The following is a 25133-nucleotide window of genomic DNA, read 5'->3' on the forward strand; positions in this document are numbered from 1 at the left end:
ATTTGAAATTAATATTCAGATAAAAATATCATTACTGTTGGGACTCGTTGGGCACAGGAGAGTTGGATTTTTTTCTCATTGTCGCTTAAGAACCCAATAACAACCCGTGGCTGTGTGACAATGGATGTTGATTGTGTTTTATATAAACGTGTCATTTTGGGGAGAAACGTTTCTCTAATGAAAGAGGCCTGAAATTACAATAAAAGGCACAGGTAATATGGATTAGCCAATGCGAATAAAGTTTGTGATGGTAAAAATGTATTCAACTCCTCAGGGGACTGAACCACATTGACACACACAGACATATGCACCGAGAGTAACAGAGGCCGAAGGAGAGACAAAGACCCAGAAAGCAAGGATGTCACCAACTTGACCAATTATCGTTCCTTTTCAGACTGCAAATTTATGAATGTTTGCAACTGAAATAACGTTTAGTAACACGGATAAGAAGAATTATGATCCTGAATGGAGATGAACGGAAGTAAGAAGGAAGGGGGTGTTTGGTTGGTTTTAATTTTATTTAGCCAATGATTAATTCTGCAGACAGTTTGCAATTTATTCTCGGGATGTGGGGTTCGCTGGCTGGGCCAGCATTTATTGCCTATCCCTAGTTGCCCTTGAGAAGGTGGTGCTGAGCTGCCTTCTTGAAATGCAACTGTCCATGTGGTGTAGGTACACCCAAAGTGCTTTTAGGAAGGGAATTCCAGGATATTGAACCAGCGACAGTGAAGAAACAGCGACATATTTCCAAGTCAGAATGGTGAGTGACTTGGAGGGGAAATTCCAGGTGGCAGTGTTCCCATCTATTTGCTGCCCTTGTCTTTCCAGATAGTAATGGTTATGGTTTTGGAAGGTGGTGTCTAAGGAGGCTTGGTGATTTCGTGCACATGTGATAACCAGTTCACTACAGAACAATACCTAACAAAGCCAGAGGCACCTGCACCTCATGTTAAACTGTGAGGTCCTGCAGCAGCACTTTGGGTCCTTGTTTTACAGAAATAAGATTCGGGTGGCAGATTTAGAAATGCTGTCGTCAAATTAACCTGGTAATGTCATCATAAAACGGCAGACCGCTTGAGGAGACCATTCAATCATCATATCATTATCAGCTTTTTACAATTTTCTTTCAATTAGACTCAATTTCCTTTCCTTTCTCCATAACTCTGATTTTTTTCTTCCTTCCAAGTCATTGTCCAATTCCCTTTTGAAAACTCTGAGTTAAGAAAAACAAAACTGAAAGAGATGCAGGAGCTTCTGCCGTGTCCATGCTCAGTGTGTGAAAATTAACAAAGTTTCCCTGACCCGATGACACAGAGATGTGGGCTGGGGATTCTTATACAGGTTTCGAAACAATCAAGTTCATTTCAAATGGAATTTGAAAAGGAATTTTATTCTGATGAAGCATCTCCATATTTTTCTTATTCGATCTATACAATCTAATTCCCCTTGCTGTATACCCTGTAACAGAGGCTGTTATAGTAAAGAGGGAAAGGTTTGCTACAGCTATGCAAAGCCCTGGTTAGATCACACCTGGAGGACTGTGTATAGTTCTGGGAACGGCACCTTATAAAGGATCAATATTTGCCTCGAAATGTTCAGAGGAGCTGCATTGATGAGGTTGGTGGGTTTTGGAAATTGGGAGCTGTACATCCGCAGCTTGTAGCACTATTTCACCTCGCTGTTCACTTCATGTTCATGTCTAACACACTCGATGCTGTTATTGACTGAACAAGTCTTCTGTGTTTGAACTAAACACACTCCCACTCTTGGCCCTCCTCAGGGAATGTTGTTTTCTTGTTGCTATGTGAACTGTCACAATGAACTGTTCCTGGAGTCTCTTTCCCCTGGGATCTACAAATCCCGTCACTTCTCTTCCTTTTTCATTCTCACGCTTTCATTCCCAGTTTGGGAGGGAGAACGAGGAGGGACAATATAAATTGCAGGGTTCCGGGGAAAAGGTCGGGTTGTGACAGTGACAAAGCGGGCAGAAGACCCTCTTTCTCTGCTGTAACTATTGTATGATTTCATATAAATAATACAGGCCTTCCGCCAAAGTCTTTAGTCGTGGCCGAGTGGTTAAGGCGATGGATTTGAAATCCATTAGGTGTTACCCCGCACAGCTTCGAATCCTGCCGACTAAGTTTTCCATTATTTCTGATTTTAACCAGTGATCTCAGAAACAGTAAATGGAATCGACATTTTCACAACACCTGCAATAGCGAAGTTTGACCAGTGGTTGGCAGTGAAATCGTGATTGCTCACATCACATGAAGCAGGCGGTGTCTGAATTATTACTGCATTTGGCACTGTCTCTGTTCAAATTAAATTAGAGGTGTCAGTTGTGGCTCAGTTCATAGCACCCTCGCCTTTGAATCAGAGGGTTGTGGGTTCATGTCCCACTCCCGGAAACCAAGAACTGTGATTGTACTCGAAAAGAGTTGCAATCTGTGACTGTTGATAACTCGAAAGAGTTTCATATTAAATTAGACGCTGTTTCTATTACACTAGGATACGACTCTGGTCTTTTTAGAGAAGGTCATCTCTCAATTGTGCCTGTAATTGGCTCAGTCACAGTTGTTTATGTACTGGACTAGGGCCACAATACACTTGGCACTATCTCAGTCATGACTGCACTGAAGCAGGTTTTGGCTAAAGTTACATTAAGCCATGCCCCAGTTGGCACTGCACTAGAGCTTGTCTCTGGTTATAGAAAACTAGAACATGTTTTTAGTTGCATTTCACAAGACCCTGTCTCAGCAATTACTCCAGTAGAACCTGCCACGTGTCTATGAAACTAGGCCCTGTCTCAGGTAATGCTGCACCAAAACACCATTCATCTCACACAATTTCCTGTTTCTGTTGTTATTGTCCTAAGCCATTATTCTCATTTCTGTACTTGTCCATGTCTCTGTTTGTATTAATCTCGTGTCTTTGGCGGTATTTAAATCACCAGACACTGCGTCAGTTTATACTACAAAGAGACCTGAATTATGTGAAGCTCCACTAGACCCTGTATCAGTTTACTTATAATGGATCCGGTCTGTGTTATTACTACACTAGGCAGGTTCGTATTACACGAGGTCCTGTCTCAATTATTACTGCACTCGGCACTGCCTCACTTATGTTCCACTAGATCACGGCACTGCTTATAACACACTGAATAATGTCTGCACTTATATTCGGCTAGACCATTTCAGAACAATTTACACAAGACTCTATATTAGCCTGTATCACGTTCGACTTGTCCGTCTTTTCAATTAAAATGGATCCTGTCTTTGCAGAGGCTTTGTCTTTCTACCTCTGTCTCTGCTTCTATTCAACTCTCCCTGTCTCTGTTTTTACTCCACGAGATCATGTCTGTCTCTCTTACACTGGAGGCAATCTCCGTTATTACGGCCTTAGACACTCTGGGAAACAATTACTCTATGCATTGTGCCTGTAATAACTGCCCTATTTCACTTGATGTTGATCCAGGCCCTGTATCAGTAACTACTGTACTAGCCCCGTCTCCCATATTGCAGCAGTAGACCCTGTCTATGTTAATATAGCACTCGTCCCCATCCCTGTTATTCGTGCACTAGGTCACGTCTTTGCTTAAGTAACATTAGATGCTTTCTCTATTATTACTGCACTAGTAATTTCCCTGCTTAAATTGCACTAGGCTCTGTCTCAGTAATTACCACGCCAGGCTCTGTCTCTGTTGTTACTACACTATTCTATGTCTCTTTAAGGTGGACGTTTAGTTACGAATGGGCCTCTGACTTTGGCCTAAAACTAGAGGTTTTGTTTGTTTGACTGTTTGTTCCGCAGAGCTCCTGAGATTCATTTTCATTACAGCCAACAGAATTACATATGAGACATCGCCTGTTCTGTGTGTGTGTGTGAAAAAAAATCATGCTGCATCATTCCACAAAGATTTACCTTCAGCAGAATGTTTCAGCTTTGTTTATTTTCTCTTAAACTACAGATCGTCTAATAACGCAAATATTTATTGATAGTATATTCTGTTGTGTGGTCTTGTCAAAAATTCATGTCATGCCAACCATTTCTTTGGTAAGACGGGCACGTTTGTCGCCACATTCATTGAACGTCTGTCATCTCTCCACCTGAGACAGCGTCTAACTCACTGAAACTTATTGCTCTCTCACTCTCTCTCTCTCTCTCTCTCTGTCTCTGAGAAATTGCCCATTCATTTAAATCTCCGGTCTTCTAATAACGCTTTTTTGCAAAAATGAACTTAATAAAGAATAATCCCCGACATTAACCTGAATGATAACCTTCAGCCCATCTCCACCCTCAGGGAATGTGTTAAATCCCAAACAGTTCCTGCATTTTAATTGCAAATAGTTTAATATTGCCACTATTTATTGATAACTATTCGGTTGTTTTCCATTGTTTATAAAGTGATGTAAGACTGACCATTTCACTTCCAAGAATCGACTTTTCTGTTCCCAAAGATCATTTGGAAAAATATTATTTATTATTTCACGGGACGTGGGCGTCGTTGGTTAGTCCAACATTTTTATGCCCATCCCTAATTGCCCTTGAGAAGTTGGTGGTGAGCTGCCTTCTTGAACCGCTGCAGTCCATGTGGTGTAGGTACACCCACAGTGCTGTTAGGAAGGGAGCTCCAGGATTTTGACCCAGTGACAGTGGAGGAACGGCGATACATTTATAAGTCAGGATGGTGAGTGACTTGGATGGGAACTCCCAGGTGGTGGTGCTTCCATCTTTCTGCTGTCCTTGCCCTTTTAACTAGTAGTGGTCATGGGCTTGGAACGTGCTGTCGAAGGAGTTTTGATGAGTTCCTGCAGTGCATCTTGTAGATGGAACACACTGATGCCACTGGGCATCATTGGTGGAGGGAGTGAATGATGAAGGTGGTAGGTGAGGTGTCAACAAGTGGGCTACTTTGTGCTGGATGGTGTCGAGCTTCTAGTGTGTTACTGACGCCGCGCTCAGCCAAGCGAGTGGAGAGTATTCCATCACACTCCTGACTTGAGCCTTGTAGGTGCTGGGCGAGTTTGGGGGTTCAAGAGGTGAATTACTCTCCGCAGCATTCTCAGCCTCTGATCTGCTCTTGTCGTCACAGTATTTACATTGCTGGTGCAGTTCAGTTTCTGCTCAATGGTAACGCCCACAACGTTGATAGTCGGGGATTCAGTGATACTAATTCCTCTTTAAATGTCAAGGGGAAGTGGTTCAATTTTCTCTTGTTGGAAATGATCATTACCGGGCATTTGTGTGGCGCGAATGTAGCTTGATACTTATCAGCCCAAGCCTGTATGTTGTCCAAGTCTTGCTGCTTTTGGACATGGTCTGTTTCAGAATGTGTGGAATCATGACTGGTGCTGAACATTGTGTAATCATCAATGAACAATCCCTCTTCTGACCTGATGATGGAGGGAAGGACATTGATGAAGCAGCGGAAGATGCTTGGGCCTCGGACACAATCCTGAGGAACTCAGGGATTAGAATCATATCGAGAATGACGAGCATCTTAATGGAAAATGATCACTGCCGCATCTCACAGAAACTCCTGATATTTACCTCAAATGTCTGATGATGTACGCAAGCGACGGAAAAAATGATCCTGTACGTTTACCTGACATGATATTCACACACCTGAAATTATCCGATTTATTATTCCAATTGTTGGAAAGGATTGAAACTCTCGTTGTTCTCTTTCTACGGTTTTTAACTGTGAGCTTTAAAATTTCCACCCCGACCGTTCTAATCATTTTTGGATTGGTTTGTCTGTCTAGTTAATTTGTATAATCTATGGAATCTTATCTGAAATGACTCAGGGTCTGGTGTAGCATAAAAGGATTAACGACCTGGTGCAATATAAAAAGAGATATGGGCTAGTGCAGCAATAACGGAGGCGGGCTCTACTGTAACAGTAACTGAGATATCAGCTAGTGCAGTCATAATAGAGACATTACTTGTTCAGTATTAACAGAGACATTGATCTCGTGTAATATAAATAGAGATATGGGCTAGTGAATTAATAATAGAGACAGGATTTGCTGTAATATAGCTAGAAATATGGACCAGTACAGTCATACCAGTAACTGGGGCTGGTACGTTATTAACATAGATATGGGCTACTTCGGTGATTGGAGAGGCAGGACCTGCTGTAACACAAACAGAGGTATGGGTTTGTGCAGCGAGGACACTAACTGTCCCTGGATTTAATATACAAATGTGATATGGGCTAGTTTGGGGAGAAGAGGGACAGGTCCTGATGATACATTCAAAGATGCAAGTCTTTGTATCAGCAAAATGGAAAATAATTGCTTTGTATTATAAAACATGAAGAGCCCTCATTGAAGCAACTAACAGCAGCAGCGTCAACTTCAGCAATAAAAGATAAAAGTTCCTATTGAAAACTGACAGGCGCAAGGTTTCCACTAATAATAACGATAGAAGTTTCCATTAGAAATTGAATGATAGGTGGCCCCTTAATGCAACCATTGCAACGATTACACCTCAAGAAACAGGATGCCAGTGTCTATTGGCTCATGATACCACCTGAAAGATACTGGGTGACATTTTCCTCAGTGCTACAGAGCCACCCAGGTCGTCAAGATGGGAATATTAATTTGAAATGCGGTTTTTCCGGCGTTAGAGCAAGATGGCATATTGGCGTGTGTGTGCGTGTTCGTGTGTGTGGTTATGTGTATGTGCATGTGTCTGCGTGTGTGTCTTTGTGCGTGTGTGCATTTTTGTATGTGTGCGTCTGTGTATCTGTGTCTGTTTTTTTGACTGTATGTATCTGTGTGTGCATGTATGTCTGCCTATATGTATCAGTGTGTGTCTGTAAATGTATTTATATGTGTATGTGTGTGAATGTGCATGTGCGTCTGTGTGCGTTTGTGTGCGTGTTTGTGTCAGCGTCTGTGTTTGTGTGTGTGTGTATGTATGTATGTGTGTGTGTGTGTGTCTGTTTCTGTGGGTGTATGTGTGTGTGTGTGTGAGAGAGTGTGTATGTGTGTGAGAGAGAGTGTGTATGTGTGTGTGTGTGTCACTGTGTGTCAGTGTGTGTGGTGTGTGCGTGTGTGTCTCTGTGTGTGCATGTGTGTGTGTGTTTTTGCATGTGTGCGTTTGTGTCCGTGTGTTTGTGCTCTTGTGTGTGTTTCTTTATGTGTCTTTCTGTGTTTCTGTGTGTGAGCGTGCGTTTATATGTGTGTGTCTGTGTATGTGCGTGTGTTTGTGTGTGTGTATTTGTGCATGTGTGCCTGTATGTCTGTGTGCACCTGTGTACGTCTGTGTTTGTGTGTGCATGTGTGTGTGTGTCTGTGTCTGCGCGTGCGTGTTTGTCTATCTATATGTATTGATGCGTGCTTGTGTATGTGTTTATGTGTGTGTATGTGTGTGTGTGCAAATGTATCTCTGTGTGTCTGGCTGTGTTCGTGTGTGTGTATGTGTGTGTTTGTGTGTGAAACACGTCATATTTTTTGCAAATGAATTTCACAATGATCTTCGTCATCCTTCCATTCATGAAAGATGACGGACACACATCAAACAAATCTATTTCAGATGGGTTGTCTCCATATGCTGCACAGTTTCTGATGGCTGAGGAGGTCAATCCTTGAGGGGCAGTTTCCATCACAAGTGCCTCACATGAAGCTAAAAGCGATGTTATGGGTTGTTGTTTCTAGTCTTGGCGCCTGTTGCCAAGCCGCTGTAGCAAATGGGCATCATGGTGATGCACAACAGCTCACAGGAAGTGCCGCCATCTTCCCCTGTAGTCATCGAGTGAAATTCATGTCTGATAATCGCTAATTAGGGCCTCCATGTCACGCTTGTGAGTGTCATACAAGCAGAGCGTTGGACGTCTCACTTGCCGACTGGCCCTTAGCTATGTGACCACCTTCCATCCTGTAAACGGGCCCGAGCCATCCAACCTCCCTCTGTTTGAGGAGCCTAACAGACTTGGGAGCTCTGTCTTTGAGAGGGCTGCCGCTTCCTGATTGTGTCCCGCCAGGAGATTCCCAATAACCACCGCACACAGTGCAGATGGAAATTGCGGAGCTTCTTTTCTTGATAGCTGTAAGTCGTCCATGTTTCACAGCCAGACAACAAGGTACTGAGGACACAGGCCTAATACACCATCAGCTTGGTGCCAAAGGTCAGCTTGATGTTATTCGCGTTTCATGAGTCAGGTGATATCTGCTTTCCCCGTGCGTGTATCAGGAACTGCATCAAGGAGCAGACTGTCTGTCACCGTGGAAACTGGGGAGCAGTTTTAACTAACCACCTCCAGCCGGGTGTTATCTTGTGTGATCAGTGGTGGAAATGCAACACTTTAAACATGATTTTCTTAACGTTTTTTGTCAAATATTACAAGTTACAAGCATGCGAGAGCTGGTAAATGATTTATTGTTCATCTTCCTGTACAACACCTCTGTGTAACAGAATTTAATAAACCCGTACAGGGTGCGCTTATGCCCTGTTATTGCAATGCTGCCGGCTGAAAACCGTGCCATTAATTCAGGAATCTAGGATCCAAATGTAGTTCCACATATATTAGCTCCAATAAAACTACTGCTCCAAGTGAGGGTCGAACTCACAACCTCGGCATAGCCCGCTGATCGCACTGCTCTATAAGTACCGCGCGCTAACCGATTGCGCCACTGGAGCGCCCGCTAGTGGCTGCATTTGATCTGGTTACATTTTTCACAGATCACTGGGGTCAGACATGATTCCTTGGTGGCAGATTGGTCAATGGGATCTCAATAAATTTTAATGATATTATATGAACTGCAATATATTTTGAATTAAATAAAATGCCGACAATGGGGCAGGTAAACTTTGTTAATTTTCACGCACTGTACAAAGACACTGCCGGAGTTCCTGCGCCTTTTTCAACATTGTTTTCCTTAACTCCGAGTTTTCAAAAGGGAATTGGACAAATATTTGAAATGGAAAAGCTGCTGGGTTATGAAGATAGAGAAAGATATTGAGACTAAATGGGCAGCTCTTTGTAAAAACCTGGCGAGGGCACGATGGGTCCCAATGAGAGATTCTATTGCTCGATCAATATCTCTACGCTGTTCCTAAATATCCCAGCCCAATCCTATTTCTGCAAAGCATAATCCAGAACTGCAGCATGAGGACACAGTTTGAAATTCTATACAAGTCCCTCTGGCTAACTCGCTGTGCGGGGTTTCTGTCGTGTCAGCCATGATCTTATTGAATGGCGGAGCAGCATCAAAAAGCTGAATGGTCGATGTTCCTCTGTCACGGTCTGAATGGCCTCAAGATTGTTACCTTGGCTCTGATTTTATAGAACTGTGAGGGGCTCGAGCGACAAAATGGTCTATTTCTGCTGCTACTTAAGTTCTTACTCAGCACCAATACCACTCAAGGCAATAGTTACTATCACATTGCCAGCAGTAGTGTGTTTGAGTGTTTGCAAGACTTTGAATTGAGACTGCAGCCTCGATCGAGTCGTGGATTTGAATCTCATCACTGCCAAAGTTTCAGTTGGTTCATCTTTTCAGACGTTTCATCAAATCCCTTAGAATAGGATCGGGGCATTTGACACATGACGTGGTTCGTCTTGGTAGGAAGAACAAGGGAGGCTGTAGGAATTGTAGGGTGAGTGGGAATAGGTGGGGCTGAATACTCTCAGACTCTGCTGTAACCATTCCATGGTTTTACATGAACAAGATTTACACCAGTGTAAGGTCTCTAGCCATGGCTGAGTGATTAAGGCGATGGATTAGAACTCCACTGGGATCTGCCCCCGCACATTCGCGTCCTGCCGGTTGCACTGCTCAGCGTTCTGTCCTTTTGGAAACTCCAGGGTTAATTATTGGCTAAATGGAGTCAGAACCTTCCAAACGCTCCCGTCTGTTTTTCCTGTTTCACTTCTGTGTTCCGTCTTTCCTGTTTATCCATAAGCATTCACAGAATTTGCAGTCAGAAATGGAACAAAGCTGAGTTAAATTGGTGACATCCTTGCTTTCTGAGAGTTTGCCTCTCCTCAGAGACAAAACCTAGCCCGCTGTGACTCTCGGTGCTTCTGTCTGTGTGTGTTCATGTGTGTGTGTCAATGTGGTTCAGTTCCCCGAGAGATGAACACATTTTTAACATCGCAAAACTTTATTCACTTGTATTATATATCTTCATGGTAAATGGTACAGAGAATAACAACAGCTATAAAAGTTGCAAGAGGAGATTGACGCTTTCTGTGTTTATTTAAGTGGAGGCTGCTTATTGATTCAGTGTCCATACGCTACACAGCGGAGGAAGATTAAAATTTTCACTGAGCAACATTTGAACAGACAGTGGATTCACTCGGTGTGATGGTGTGTTCCAGTTCGGTATATGCAATCAGAGAATCAATTTCTATTCGTTGCTTTGAACCCAATCTTTCTAATAGGATGGATGTTATGCACATGTTTCCCCCATTTTCTCGCTTTATTTGAAATGAATATTCATAAATCTATTTGTGTGGGAACTAACTGATTAACAGTAGAACTGGGAAACTTTGGGAAAGATTTCCTTGCAGCCAAAGGACACAAAGCAGAACTATGTAGGTAATATAAGTAGAAGCAGGAAGAGAGGGAGTCTACTTGACCCTCGGTGGTCTTAACCCATTAAACCTTCAGTTGGAAGCTAATTTCGTTCAAAGGTATGCTATAAAAACACCCTAATGGTTCAGATTCGATGCTTTCACCGACTGGGTTCCATTCCCTGTCTCAGTGTTGTGCAAAATGTCGTAACTAGGACCCAATTTATGGTTTGGAAAAGAGTCATGTTAAACATGAAACCTTCACTCTGTTTCTCCCTTCATATTTGCTGTCAGACCTGCTGAGAACTTCCAGCACTTTCTGTTTTTATTATAACATGAATTATTGTCTTTATCATACACATGAGCACAAGAAATATGAGCAGGAGTAGACCACATGGCCCATCGAACCTTCTGCATCATTCAATTCAATCATGGCTGACCTTGGGCTTCAACTCCATTATCCTGCCCATTCCCCATATCCGTTAGTTCCCCAAGAGAGCAAAAACCTGTCCATCCCAGCCTTAAATGTATTCAATGATGGAGCATCCACAACCCTCTGGGTAGAGAATTCAAAGATTCACAACCCTTTGTGTGAAGTAATTTCCCCTCATCTCAGCCCCAAACTATCGGCCCTTTACCCTGAGACTGTGCCCCAGTGTTTTAGACTCCCTGACCAGTGGAAACAATCTCTGTGTCCACCCTATCAAGCCCCCTCAGAATTTTACAGGTTTCAATGAGATTGCCTTTCATTCTTCTAAACTCCAGAGAATAGAAGCACAATTTATTCAGCCTCTCATCATAGGACAATCACTTCATCCCAGAGACCAATTTAGTGAACCTTCTCTTTACTGTCTCCATAGACAGTATATCCTATTATCAATGTGGAGATGAAAACAGCACACGGGATTCTCGATGCCGTCTCACCAAAACCCTTCTTTAAAGATTTCTTAATTCTTGCTCTCCAATCCCCTTGTAATAAAGGCCATTGAGCTTCCTAATTTCTTGCTGACCCTGCATGCTAACTTTCTACATTGCTTGTACAAGGACACCAAGGTCTCTTTGAAAATCACCACATTCACTTTCTCACATTTTAAAAGCATTCTGCTGTTCCAATGTTTACAACAAAGTGAACATATTCGCACCTTCTGACATTATATGCCACCTGCCATCTTGCTGCCCACTCACATGACCTTTCGATATATTTTTAGAAGTGCTGTCCTCTAAGGTTACCTTGCCACCAAATTTCAGCTATAGGCCCCAGTGAGAATTGAACTCACGACCACTGGTTTACAAGACCAGTGCTCTAACCACTGAGCCATGGAGCCACTGGCTATATCCCACTCACAGTAAGTCTCCTCGTGGAACGAGGAACAGAGCAAAGTTCTGCATGGATGATATTTGATAGACCAGGAAATGTCTGAGATGGAGAACAGATAATTAAAAGATGCGACATGAAAACGGCAGAATTTGATGTGTGTGAGTTGATTTCACTGATGAATGTTTGCCGTGGTAATGTGGTAATGATTTTACTGCCGACTGTTTACACTGACACAAATATCGCTCCTGACCAATCAATCGCAACTGCTCTTTGAAAGCAGCACACCAGGCCGAATGGCCTCTTTCTTTGCTGTAACTGTCTATAATTTTATGTCTTCCAGCATCATTTCCCAGTGATTCCGACATTTTGTTACATTCTATGGGAACGTACTTTCTTACATCCTCGCTTTTGAAGTCAAAGCACTGAGCAAACTCAAAGTTTTTCTTTAATTCCAGCACAGGGTTTGGAACCAGACCAGTTGAACCACACTTTATTGGTGCCAACCCTTCGCTGCAGCTCACCCATTAAAAACAGTGGCTGTCATTGCCCGAAGATGTCATTTATGATAAAATTCTGTAGCAGAAACTTATCTCTGGTGAAAGTATCTGAAAAAGGACAAATGCGGCGTTGATAAAGCATGTTGCAAAGTTATAGATAGCTTTCCTCTTAATTTAGAGGTGAGGATTCGGCCCTTTCACTGTGGATTCGATTCCCGGCCAGGCTGTGAAGGTTTATTGATCTGGTACAAACTGTTAAAAGTGGACTGATTTACTTATTGATTGAAAACCGAAACACACAACAGCTCCGCCCGAATCAGTGGAGTGAGAGTTGAAGTTTCACATCAGAGCTGCAAATGTCACACGTGGAACAGCTTCGAGAAGAAATACAGTTCCTAATATCCGAGGGATATCAGTTTGGACTTTTTGCATTTACACATCCATTCTCTCGATGTGTCCATTGACTTAACCACTCGACCACAAGGACTCGATGTCTGGCTGTTTAAATGTTGCTCAGTGAAGATTTCAATCACCCTCCTCTTTGTAGCGTGCAGACACTTAGTAGCTGAATAGTCTCCACCCAAAAATGCAGAAACAAAATTTCTCTTGAACCTTTTAAGCCTGTTTTTATTTTCTCTCTACGATTTTAATATGAAGCCACAAAACTAAGGTGAATAAAGTGTGGATGGTGAAAATGAGGAACCGAAGCATACTGACACACACAGCGGAACACTCACTGACATGTACACCGAGAGTGAGAGAGGCCTAAGGAGAGACAAACACCCAGAAAGAAAGGATGTCACCAAACCGGCTAAGTTTTGTTCCATTTCCGTCTGCAGATTTCGCAAATCCTTGCAGATGAATGGAAATAAGAAAGCGCGGGAGTTATGTTTGATTCTATTTAATCGATAACTAATCCTGTTGGCACCTGGTTAAAACCAGGAACAACGAGAACCGCAGTCAGTAAACCAACGTTGGGGAAACCCCGATGGATGTCAGAAACATCGTCCTCAACTCTCGTCCACGACTAACAGCACTTCCTTGGGTAAAACATCTTCATATTAAACCAGAGGCGGCTATAAAGTAAGTCTTTCGGCCCGTCGTATCTGTGCTGGCTCTCAGGAAGAGCAACTAAACCAATTCCACACTGCCGCCTTTCTCCCACAGCAATTTCTATTTACATTGTCTCTCTCCGTTCACCCTGTCAAGATAAAGGACCACAAACCACCTCACTCCCCGTATTAAACTGGACTTGTCTCTTGCTCACCCAAAGAGAGTTCCTAATGTCCCCGAAAGTGGGAAGCAGCTGAAAATTTGGGAGCGGTGGGATTCGGACCCACTCCTCCAGAGACTGGAACCTGAATCCAGCTCTCCCGTTTGTAGAGAAAATGGAATTAGATTGTAGACAGCAGCTCAGAAATAATGATGACCGGCTTGATCAGGATAAAGTTCTTTTGTAATTCGATATGAAATCAATTGCATAAATAAATAATGTTTGTATCGAAAACTGTTTGAGGAATCCTAGTCCAACTCTTCATGTCAATGGGTCAGGGAAACTTTGTTAACGAAGGCAAACTGCGCATGGATTCTGCAGAAATTCCTTCTTCAAGCGAGAAATGGACAATGATTGAAAGGGGGAAAACTCAGGTTTAAGTAAAGACAGAAGGAATTTGAGGCGAATTGGTTAGCTCTTTGAAAATAGCTGGCACAGATACGATGGGGTGAAGGGCTTTTTGTTAAAGTAAAAACAGAAAATGCTGGAAAAACTCAGCAGGTCTGGCAACATCTGTGGAGAGAGAAGCAGAGTTAATGTTTCGAGTCGGCCTGACTCTGAAGAAGAGACTTACGGACTTGAAACATTAACTCAGCTTCTCTCCCCACAAATGTTGCCAGACCTGATGAGTTTTTCCCAGCACTTTTTGTTTTTACTTCAGATTTCCAGCATCTACAATGTTTTGCTTCCATCTTAGGGCCTCTTACTGCGCTGTGCCATTTGATGATGACATTGTTGATCAGTCTGTCTCCAGCATTCCTAATGAGAACAGCCGAATTCCATTTCTTCAAAACAAAGACCCAAAGTGCTGCTGCATGACGTCACCGTTTAACATTCCAGACATCTCCATTGGGATCTTTACAGCGCAGGGTTTGTGCAGGGAAGTGGGGGGTCACGGTCATTTCACATGTGGCAGAGCAGTGGTTTGAAACCTGGTAAGAGCATCATCCAAGCTTGTTTATTTAATTGTGAGTGAATGTTCAATAATTTACATTTGTTGTTTAAAATGAACACATGGGTTCGAACCCTGCCGCCTGAGGATTTATCATTCTAAATAGGAGAAAACCCACCCAACCACACCCGTATTTTCTTGTTCATATGTCAGCATTCAGGAGGTGGCGTAGTGGCATTGTCAATGGGCTAAAAATCCAGAGATAAAAGCAAAATACTGTGAATGCGGGAAATCTGAAATAAAAACAGAAAATGCTGGAAAAATTCAGTATGTCTGGCAGCATCTCTGGAGAAAGAAACAGAATTAATGTTTCGATTCAGCGTGACTCTTCTTCAGAGTTCTTTGACCAGCACACAGGACCGAATGGCCTCTTTCTTTGCTATAACTTTCTATAATCTTATGTTTCCCAACACCACGGCTACTTCTTGCACAGTCATTCTGACATTTTATAATCCCGCTTGCGAGTGGATTCAAAGGTTAACAATGTGCACAAGCATGGAAGGAATCTGCGACTGTGGATAATCAGCACTGTGCACATTCCTGTAATCGGTATTTGGGAGAATCAGGAAGATGAGATCCCAGATTATCTTTACTATGTCATTTGCAAACTCATTCTTTCTAAAATCCTTGGGTCCCACATTCCCTGACCCTGCTTTCTAGGGGAAGCTTGGTTTCATGAACTGACTGCGTCTGCATCGAGCAGCTAATTGACCTGGGAGCTGGACGGGCAGAGGGTGCTGGAGGCGAGGCAGGGACAGAAGCAGAAAAAGATGCAACATGAAAGTGTTTAGGATTTGATGTGTCAGTTGCTTTCAGTGATGAATGTCTGCCGTGTGTTCTCTTGTCAGTTTCACAGGAGCCGCAGTAATGATGTTGGTGGGTTTTGGAAATTGACAGTTACACATGAGCAGCTTGTGGGGCTATTTCACCTCACTGTCAATTTCATGTCCCAGCTCACAGCAACTGTTGTTGTCATTGACTGAAGAATTCGTTCCATTTAAAATGGAAAATTGTTAAAAGCAGCGTCGATAAACCAAACTGATAAAAGCTTCACCGCTTCCCTGGTGGTCATGCAGTCAGAATTCAGTGCTCTTATTGCCGCTGCCTGGGTTCGATTCCCGGTCAGGGAATTCAGATTTTTGATCTTGTTAAAATGGGTATTAAGTACTTTTTGATTGAAAACATTTCGCAGCTCCATCAGAATCTTTGGGGTGACAGTTGAAGTTTTGCCTCCGAGCTGGAAATATCACACTTGGAACAGGTCGGGAACAGAGATAAAGGCGGAGTGAATGAATGAATGAAAGGAGGACAAGAGAAGGGGTGGGTGCAAAGCACTGACCACAGAGATGGTGGCGCGAGGCAAAATATGGTTGGGGGAAGGACGAATTTTCGTCCCTACTGTTTGCACTGACAAAGATATCACTCCTGATGGGTCAATCACAACTGGTCTTTAAACGCAGCACATCAGCTCATCGAGGCCGAATGGCCTCTTTCTATGCTGTAACTTTCTGTAATTTTATGTTTCCCAACAGCGCGGGTGCTTCTTTCACAGTCATTCTGCCATTTTATAACCCACTCTAGCGAGATGTACTTTCTAACCTTCCATTCGGCTCTTTTGAAACCAAAATACGGAGCAAATTCAGCGAGTTTTCTTCTCATTTCTAGCACGAGATTTGTCACGAGACTTATTGAACAACACATTAATGGTGCCAATCCTTCACTGGAGCTCACCTCATCCAAAGAGCACTTTTATCATCAGCCTGTTATGTACCTTCGTACAGTACATCTGCTGAACATTATAAGCTTATCAAAGCTCTGCTTTCTTCACATTGAAATCCAGTGCGAAAATATGAACAATTTCAAAGCTTAACAACGTATGCAAGACTGGAAGGAGAGTGTAGCGGTGGATAATCGGCACTGTGCATATTCCTGTAATCAGTACCTGGGAGAATCAGGAAATTCCCTGGTGTCTCTTTGCCTTGTTATCTGTAAACTGATCACGTTGTGTTTTATGTTCACACGAACTGACTGAGATTGGTTAAGTAGCTCCTGGAAGAGCAGAGAGAGCTGGAGATGAGGCAGAAAGAGATGCGACGTGAAAGTGCTTAGAAATTTTTGTGCATCAAGTACTTTCAGTGGTGAATATCCAACATGTGCAAATTTCACAAGAACCGCAGTGATGAGGTTGGTGAATTATTTGTTTGGAAGAAGCTGTGCCCGCCGTGGGGCGAACCCAAGGCCCTGGCATTACCAGCCTTCGCTCTACCGACTGAGCTAGACACAAAGTTAAAACCAGGAATAATGAGAAGAGGGAAACCCCAATGGATATTGACTCCATCGCCTTAACCACTCGGCCACGACGACTGGCTCTATGCACAGGTTAGTGTCATTGGCATAAAATCATAGGCGGCTACAGGAGGAGGACATTCTGCCCATTGTATAAATTCTGGCTCATGGAAGAGGAATTCAGCTAATTCAAAAACCCCACCTTTTCTCCACAGCCATTTATATTTTTATTGTCTTTCCTCGTTCTTCCTGTTAAAGTGAAACACCGCATATACCTGCTTTAACTGTGAGCTGGCACTTTTTCGACCAATAGGGCAATTTCAGCAGCATTGGGGTTAGAAACCACGCCTCAACAAAGAATGAGACCTTAAATCAGCACCTAAGACCGCTCAGCTGCGATACCGAGCTCAGGATGCTACTGCCCATTGCTTTGTTTGGTATTTCTACTCAAATAGAACAGAATCAAAGCAGCAGCGACATGTCACAAGGCCCCACAAGACTCCACCGTCACTCCATAAGATCATGGCGGATCCCCAGTCCCAAGACCCGATCCCGAGAGCCCTTCATTCTCTTCCAAAAATCAGGAGAATTTTAGGATGTTTTTTCTTCCATTGATCGGTGAGCTCTGTGGACACCTGGTTGAAATCAGCAATAATGAGAAGCACAATCGATAAGATTGGAACTTTCCTGGGGAAACGCGAGTGGATTTTAAAAGCATCGTTTTCACCACTCGGACACGATGATTGACCAAGGATCCAATGCTTTCCACTCAATCATCAATGCATCATTCACAGCTTCCACTTCTCAGCTGCACCTCCTTCCGAACATTGTGATCCATTTTCCTCAGGATTTGTTTCTGGATTTAATATTTACCTGCTTTGTTACCTTATTTTGAAATCAGATTCGCTTCAATATCCAACACAAATTGAATTGCAAACCTGACGGACAAACAATGGAAAACAACTCACTCGGTAACACAAATCGCATGGTGCTCATTTTCAGATTCCCAACAGTCAGATTTTCAATAAAATGAAGGAATTTTACATTGAAAACATTTAGAAAGTTTGTGTCACTTTTATTTGTGACTCACTAACTCGGGTATTGTGTAAATGCTGCTCGGAGGTTTAGTGACCGGGATATAATCTACCTGCTTTTTCCTGAGCCTGTGCTCGCTGTATTGGGAGGTTTGACCCGAGTTGGAGTATCTTGTGTCCCAGGGATGGGCAGTAACCCGCTGATTGAAGCTGCAGTCACTGCTTTCTGGAAGTGGGTGTGGAGAGTGCGGGGCTGGAATATTGCTGCTTTTCCCTCTATCACTCACTGTGGAGCTGAGAAAGCGAGAATAATTGATGGGCTTGGTTGAATCCAATAACTTCATAAATTTCCAATGGGTTAGATATCGGTCCATGGTAGGGCTAATTGTTGTCTCATTAAATTTGAAATGAATATTCGAAAAAAGCTGTTTGCCTGGGAACTCACTTGGATAACAGTCGAACTGGCAACATTTCAGAAATCTTTTCTTTCAGCGGAAGTACCTAATGACAGCCTGGAACTGTGTGATGATGAATGCCGATGGGGGGGAAACAGTGTAAGCCTCGTCCCTGGGTGGTCTTGAACCACCAACCTTTCAGTTAACAGCCAAACATGCTGACCAATTGCACCACAGAGACTGATGCAGATTTAACCTGGGGTGTTAGTGAGTTAAAGCTTCAGATTTCTGCTACCAGAATGACAATTGTCCTCTATAAGTTTAGCTCTTCCAAGGTAAAGTTTGGGGCCTTCATTATGGCTACATGGAAACAGTCTGATCCCACCCACTGCAGGCACATCCATGTCACCGGGAACCAGCTCTCCTTCGAGCCTTTGCGTGTCTTGTCTGTTCCCAAGTATTCTGATTGTCCCGAAGCCAATATTAGGTTTGAATTCCTGATGTGCAGAATCCTTTCAATGTCTCAGATCAGTTAATTTCACTTATAACATCAGAGTCAATGTTCAGATGCTTCACGTGCGCAAATAGCTTTATTCAGTTTGCCCACATGTCAGCATTCCAACTTTAAAAGTTCAAAGGATTTGATCCATAATCAGAGCATTGCTGCTGGCAAAACACAGTTTAAATGTTCCATGTGTAGGGGGGAAAAAGGTCACTAGCTCGTCCCATCTCCTGAGACTGCACTGAGTTCAGATCTAACTGTTGGGGTTTGTTCTGCTGTTCATAACATCCAGGAGAGAATTGTGGTGCAGCCTGGAGCAAAGTGGCCGTTGCATCAATTGATTTAACAATTTTATGTCTTGCCCCTATGGCATCGATCGTATTCTGATTGCAGGATGAAGACATTCTACAAATTGGTCTTTCAATGGCGGGGCGCTCACCCAGCTTTCACTGCGGTAGAGAATGTGCCCTATCCTCACAACAGAAATTCGCTGCGCATGCGCGTCTCTGAGTATACTGAGGCATGCGCATTGCTGTCTCTTTCATGAGCATGCGCAGTGCTGGTCTGTGGCTGAAGCTGCTCAGAGTGGTTGAGAGAAAGTCGAGCGGAGCAAACTAACAGAGTTAGTGGGTGTGTGAGGAGGAATGGAGCCAGCGGAGTGGGCAGGGAGGCTTCATAAAGACACAGTGCAGGGCGCAGACCCCAAATAACAAGGTACCGGTCTTGGGTTTGCAGAGAACTGGATTCTGGATTTCTCCCTTCGCCACGCCCGGGGTAACGGCCGCCATCTTTATAGGGGGGAATGTGCAGCAGGGCGCATGCGCGGTCACATCCTGGTCTAGGTAGCAGGAGGAGACAATATTGTGCATTTCTATCCTGGACTGACAGGGATGGATTTTGGAAACTCCTTTTACAGGCACACAGCAAACTCAAACCAAGGGAGATGTTTGTCTCTTCTCAGTTTCTAATCTTGGACTTACAGTAGTGGATTTTAAATTCCTTTTACTGGCTGTAGAACTGAACCCAGCCAGAGCAGAGGGAGATAGAAAACTGGGAGAGGAAAGAAATGGTGGAGATTGCATGATGGATCTGGATTTCTCATCACAGGAAGGAGAGTGTGTGTGGGACTGTGATTTACAGCTTGGGGTGGGGGAGGGGAGACGAGAGGAAGAAATATTCCGTAGCAAGTGGAATTGTCAATTATTAATTTCCACGCTGGACTGACAATGATTACTTTTGATTTTCAGATGCCAAACATCATCAAATATTAAGATTTGTAGATTGGAAACGCAAACCAAACATCACATCAACATCTGACTGAGCCACTCGATTCATCAGGACATGAATATAATTAACCTTTGTATGTGGAAGGAGAAATGTTTGACTGTTCTTTCTGTGGGAAAAAGATTTCAAACATCAGTGTGACTGGAAAAGCACTGAGACACACACACCCGAGTGAGAGTGTTCCAGTGAACTCACTGCGGAAAGAGCTTTAACCAGTTACACAGCCTGAGAAATCATCACACCATTCACAGTGGGGAGAAACTGTGTACGTGTTGTGTGTGTGGATGAGAAAATGTGAGAATGGTCTGAAGCTATTCAGTTATCCACCCCAGCTGGAAATTCATTGACACACTCACATTGGAGCCAGCACCATGGTGAAACCGTGGAAATGTGGGGACTGTGGGAAAGGATTCAATTATCCATCTCTGCTGAGAAGCCATCGACGTATTCACACTGGAGAGAAGCCGTTCACCTGCTCCGTGTGTGGCAAGGGATTTACTCAGTCATCCACTCTGCTGACACATCAGCGAGGTCACACTGGGGAGAGGCCCTTCAGCTGCACTTACTGTGGTAAGAGGTTCAGGTCTTCATCCCACCTGAGTGGACACCAGCGATTTCACACTGGGGAGAGGCCATTCATCTGCTCTGTGTGTGGAAAGGGATTCACTGTGTCCTCCAACCTGCTAAAACACCAGCAAATTCACACTGAGGAGAGGCCGTTCAGCTGCAATTCCTGCGGAAAGAGGTTCAGGCATTCCTCTGACCTCACTGCACACCAGCGAGTTCACACTGGGGAGAAACCATTCATCTGCTCTGTGTGTGCAAAGGGATTCACTCAGTTAGCCAGCCTTCAGTCACACCAGCGAATTCACACTGGGGAGAAGCCATTCACCTGCTCTGTGTGTGCGAAGGGATTCACTCAGTCAGCCAGCCTTAAGTCACACCAGCAAGTTCACTCTGGGGAGAAGCCATTCAGCTGCACTTCCTGTGGAAAGAGGTTCAGGTCTTCATCTAATCTTAAAGTACACAAGCGAGTTCACACTGGGGAGAGGCCATTCACCTGCACTGTGTGTGGGAAGGGATTCACTCAGTCAGCCAACCTGCTGTCACACCAGCGAATTCACAAGTGACTGCAGGGATTGGATTTCGCTGTTATTGCTGCTGTTAGTCACATCCAGGACTGATAGTCAGATAGTATTAGCTTTGATTCTGCTGATATTAACACCCCTATAACTGGTTGGAGTTTAATTTTCTGGATCTGTCACTGATTATCTGAGCTGCAGTGTCCCTTTCTTAAAAGCACCATCTGTGAACTTTCCTCTTAATTCAAGAACTCTCAACAGGAACTCGATTACAATAAAACTATGAATTTTTACTTCAATCCTAAATTTATCTTTGGAGCAAAGTCTACAATTCAGTGTCTGAGAGGTTCCACTGATTAACATCTCCAATTAGAGAGTACTGATTAATCCTTGCTGACAATTCTTACTGACTTGTACATTCCACACAGAGACACCTCCATGATGAAATTAATTTATCAAGGAACATAAACAAAACAGTAAAATATTTTACAGGCACATCAGTAAAAGCTTCATCAGTCAACACTGATATTGCTGAATCTTGGAAGTGGCTGAGTTCAATCATTTCTGACCCAGCAGCAGCAACATTTGGTAAAGGTGGAACCCACAACAAAGACTGGCTTGAGACCTACTCAGCAGAGATGAATCTGTCATTGAAGCAAAAAGCAAAGCCAACCCGATTACAACATAAACCCAACAGCTAGAGCACTGTGTAACTTGCAAGTAGCTGAGACAGTTGTGTAAAAGACAGGGAGATACTGTGCAAATAAACACTGGATCAGCCCACGTCAAGAAATCCAAACTGCCTGTGACAATGGAAATCTACGCGCTGTGTATGATGGGATCAGGAGGGCGCTTGGTCCGACCATCACCAAAGTTGCCCCCCTGAAATCAGCAGATGGTGAAGTTCTCACTGACAGAAGTGAACAGATGTCCCAGTAGGTTGAAATGACTGTGAGCTGTACTCCCACGGGACCGGCACCTCCCAGTCTCCGTTGACACTGAAGATGCTGACTGCATCTTCCAGTCATGGTTGAGTTGGATGAGGAGCCCTCATCACTTGAGCGCATAAAGGCCATTGATTGTTCAGCAAACAGAAAAGCACTCGGCAAGGATGGAATTGAGCCAAGTGCTGGTAAATGGGATTAGGTAGGTAGGTCAGGCGTTTCTCACGTGTCGGTGCAGACTCGATGGACTGAAGGGCCTCTTCTGCACTGTGTGATTCTGTGAATTCCAACTGAACTGCTCAAGCCCAGGAAGTCCCATCTACTGCCGCACCTTCATGACCTCCTCCTTCTCTGTTGGGAAGTAGGATCCATTCCATAGAACACGAGTAATGCAAGAATTATCATAATGTACAAAAATAAATTTGACAGAGGAGATTGCAACAACCACAGGGACATCTCACTCCTCAGCATCACAGGGACGTCCTTCACTTGGGTCAGGCTTAAAAGACTCCATCTACTTGCAGACCGAGTGTATCCAGAAGCACAGTGCAGTTTCTGTGCTGGCAGATCTACAGTGGACATGATCTTCTCCATACGCCAGCTACAAGAGATATGTAGAGAACAGGATAAACCTCTTTACCTTACTTTACTAGATTTCATTAAAGACTTCGACTCCGTCAGCAGGGCAGAACTGTAGAAGATATTGGAGAAACTTGATTGTCCACCAAAGCTGCTCAGTATTATCCACTCCTTTCATGACAACAGGCCATGTACTGTACAGGCTGATGGCAGAATCTATGACAGGTTCAGGGTGAAGAATGAAGTGAAACAGACAGAAACACTGGAAACAAGAACCCACAACGAGACCTGATAAACATGAATAATAATAACTTCTGTCAGGGAGATAGAACAAGGAGATGTGACATTGAATGGTGAGGTAAGTAATTTAAAGTCCAGAAAGGGGTTGGATTAAATCAGTGCTTCCCACAGTTTCTCCTGATGTGACCCCATTTTAATGATTCAGCTTCATGTGACCCCCAGAGTGAAATTTGTTGAGGGGTGTGACAGTTGTTGAGTGGTTGGGGTGCGGGTGGGGGGGTGATTACTAACAGGTTATTAATGTATTTGGACTCTGATTATTAATATACTAGCCTCCTGATTATAAATCTTATCAGATCATGATTATTGACACAATTGGCAAATGACTATAATGTAATAGGGCCCTGATTATCGCTTCAATAGGATTCTGATAGTTCATTGAAATAATTCTGATTATTAATGTATTTGCATCCTGATTATTGCTGCAACAGGCAGCCTGATTATTAATTCAGTGGAACCATGTTATTAATATTAGATCCTGATTAGTAATGTAAAAGGACTCTGATTATTAATGTAATAGGACTCTGATTACTAGTGTAATATGATGCTGATTCTTTATGTAATAGGTCACTGATTAATAACGTAATAGGACACTGACAATGTAATCAGGCACTGATTATTAATGCAATTAGATCCTGATTATGAATATAATAGGACACTGATTATACATGCAACTGGGTGTTGTTAGTTTACATGTGAAAACTGTTGTGGTGCTTTTGGATGATGTCACCTAGTGGCAGAATGTAGATGAGAAATTGGAGGGGCCAAGGATAGATCCTTGGGGGACACAAAGTACAAGGACTTTGGAGAGGAAAGGGAGGCTGGAGATGGGGGCAGTTTGCAAAGACAGTGGGGTCAAAATTGTTTTTATTAGGATGGTTGATGATGGTGGATTTAAAGGTGAAGAGGGACAGTACCAAAAGAGAGAGAGAACCATTAACAATCTCATTGAACATGGAAAAGTTGGGCGATCAGCAGTTTAGTGGGAATAGGGTCAGTGGAGCAGAAGTTGGGTCTCATGGACAAGATGAGCATTGAGAGGGCATGAGGAGAGATGGGGAGAAACTGGAGAAAGATGTGGATTCCGGGCTCGGACAAGGGGGATCTTTACAGATAGTTTGGCCTGGAGGGCTAGTGGAAGGGAAGGAAGCAGCAGAGGCAGCTGATCGGATTGTCCCAACCTTAGTGACAAAGAAGCTCCATGAGCTCCTCACACTTCTTGTTGGAGGTGAGGATGGAGGAGACAAGGGACAGGGAGAGCCCTTCGAAAGGAACTAACTTGTCTAAGAGATATCAAAAAGATTTGACACACAGTATATTTCACATAAAATTGATTTATTAACTTTTATTCAGCACACTAACCCCTATAACTGGGCTGGAGTTTATTAAACATCAGCAGAAACAGACCCCAGTGAACATGGTTCAGTCCTGGATGCATTTAACAGCAAAATCCAATCACTGTAGTTACTTGTGAACTCGCTGGAGTCCCAGCAGGTGGGATGAGGTAGTGAATCCTTTTCCACACACGGAGCAGGTGAACGGTCTCTCCCCAGAGTGAACTCGCTGGTGTCTCAGCAGGTGGGATGATGAGTGAACCCCTTCTCACACTCAGAGCAATTGAACGGTCGCTCCGAGTGTGAACACGTTGATGGTGCCTCAGTTCCCTGAATGTTTATAGCGCTTCCCGCAGTCTGGACATTTAAAAGGTCTCTCTTTAGTGTGAGAATCCTAGTGGGACATCATTTCCCCAGAATCTTAATAGCACTTCCCACACTGGATGCAGGTGAACAGTCTCTCCCCAGTGTGAACTCGCTGGTGTCTCAGCAGGAGAGATGACTGAGTGAATCCCTTCCCACACTCAGAGCAGGTGAACGGCTTCGCCCCAGTGTGACTGTGTCGATGAATTTCCAGCTGGGATGGGTAATTGAATCCTTTCCCCCACTCCCGATAGTTCAACAGTTTCTCCCCAGAGTGACTGTACATGTGTCTCGACAGGCCAGATGATGGGCTGAAGCCGGTCAAAGCTGATTTATTTGACGTTTAGCCAGAATATTAAGGCCTATAACTGTTCTGGAGTTTATTAACATCAGCAGAATCACATCCCAATGCACACGGTTCAGTCCTGGATGTGATTAACAGCAAAATCCAATCACTGTCGTTAC

The 25133-nt window shown here is 43.6% G+C and overlaps 2 protein-coding genes, 1 long non-coding RNA gene and 4 other non-coding genes across 7 annotated transcripts in view; 3 read left to right on the top strand and 4 right to left on the bottom strand.

Annotated features, from left to right (window-relative positions):
* Positions 1-25133, bottom strand: part of LOC144698295 (uncharacterized) — a 666343-nt gene that overhangs the window by 61994 nt on the left and 579216 nt on the right. The window lies entirely within an intron of this gene.
* Positions 1-25133, top strand: part of LOC144698278 (uncharacterized) — a 251559-nt gene that overhangs the window by 29974 nt on the left and 196452 nt on the right. The window lies entirely within an intron of this gene.
* trnas-uga (transfer RNA serine (anticodon UGA)) lies at positions 2059-2141 on the top strand. Its single transcript has one exon. It is a non-coding gene; the product is annotated as a tRNA-Ser (tRNA).
* On the bottom strand, positions 8552-8646 carry trnai-uau (transfer RNA isoleucine (anticodon UAU)). Its single transcript has 2 exons — positions 8609-8646; positions 8552-8587 (listed from the first exon to the last, which is right to left on the bottom strand). It is a non-coding gene; the product is annotated as a tRNA-Ile (tRNA).
* trnat-ugu (transfer RNA threonine (anticodon UGU)) lies at positions 11778-11850 on the bottom strand. Its single transcript has one exon. It is a non-coding gene; the product is annotated as a tRNA-Thr (tRNA).
* trnan-guu (transfer RNA asparagine (anticodon GUU)) lies at positions 18448-18521 on the bottom strand. Its single transcript has one exon. It is a non-coding gene; the product is annotated as a tRNA-Asn (tRNA).
* Positions 20435-25133, top strand: part of LOC144698279 (uncharacterized) — a 167259-nt gene continuing 162560 nt past the window's right edge. The window contains exon 1 of the mRNA XM_078570249.1: positions 20435-22067. Coding sequence (XP_078426375.1) covers positions 20438-21196 — 759 coding nt within the window. The 5' untranslated portion in view covers positions 20435-20437 and the 3' untranslated portion in view covers positions 21197-22067. The remainder of the gene's footprint in view (positions 22068-25133) is intronic.

The sequence above is a fragment of the Cetorhinus maximus genome, chromosome 23 (assembly GCF_964194155.1).
Source record: "Cetorhinus maximus chromosome 23, sCetMax3.hap1.1, whole genome shotgun sequence".
NCBI lineage: Eukaryota > Metazoa > Chordata > Chondrichthyes > Lamniformes > Cetorhinidae > Cetorhinus > Cetorhinus maximus.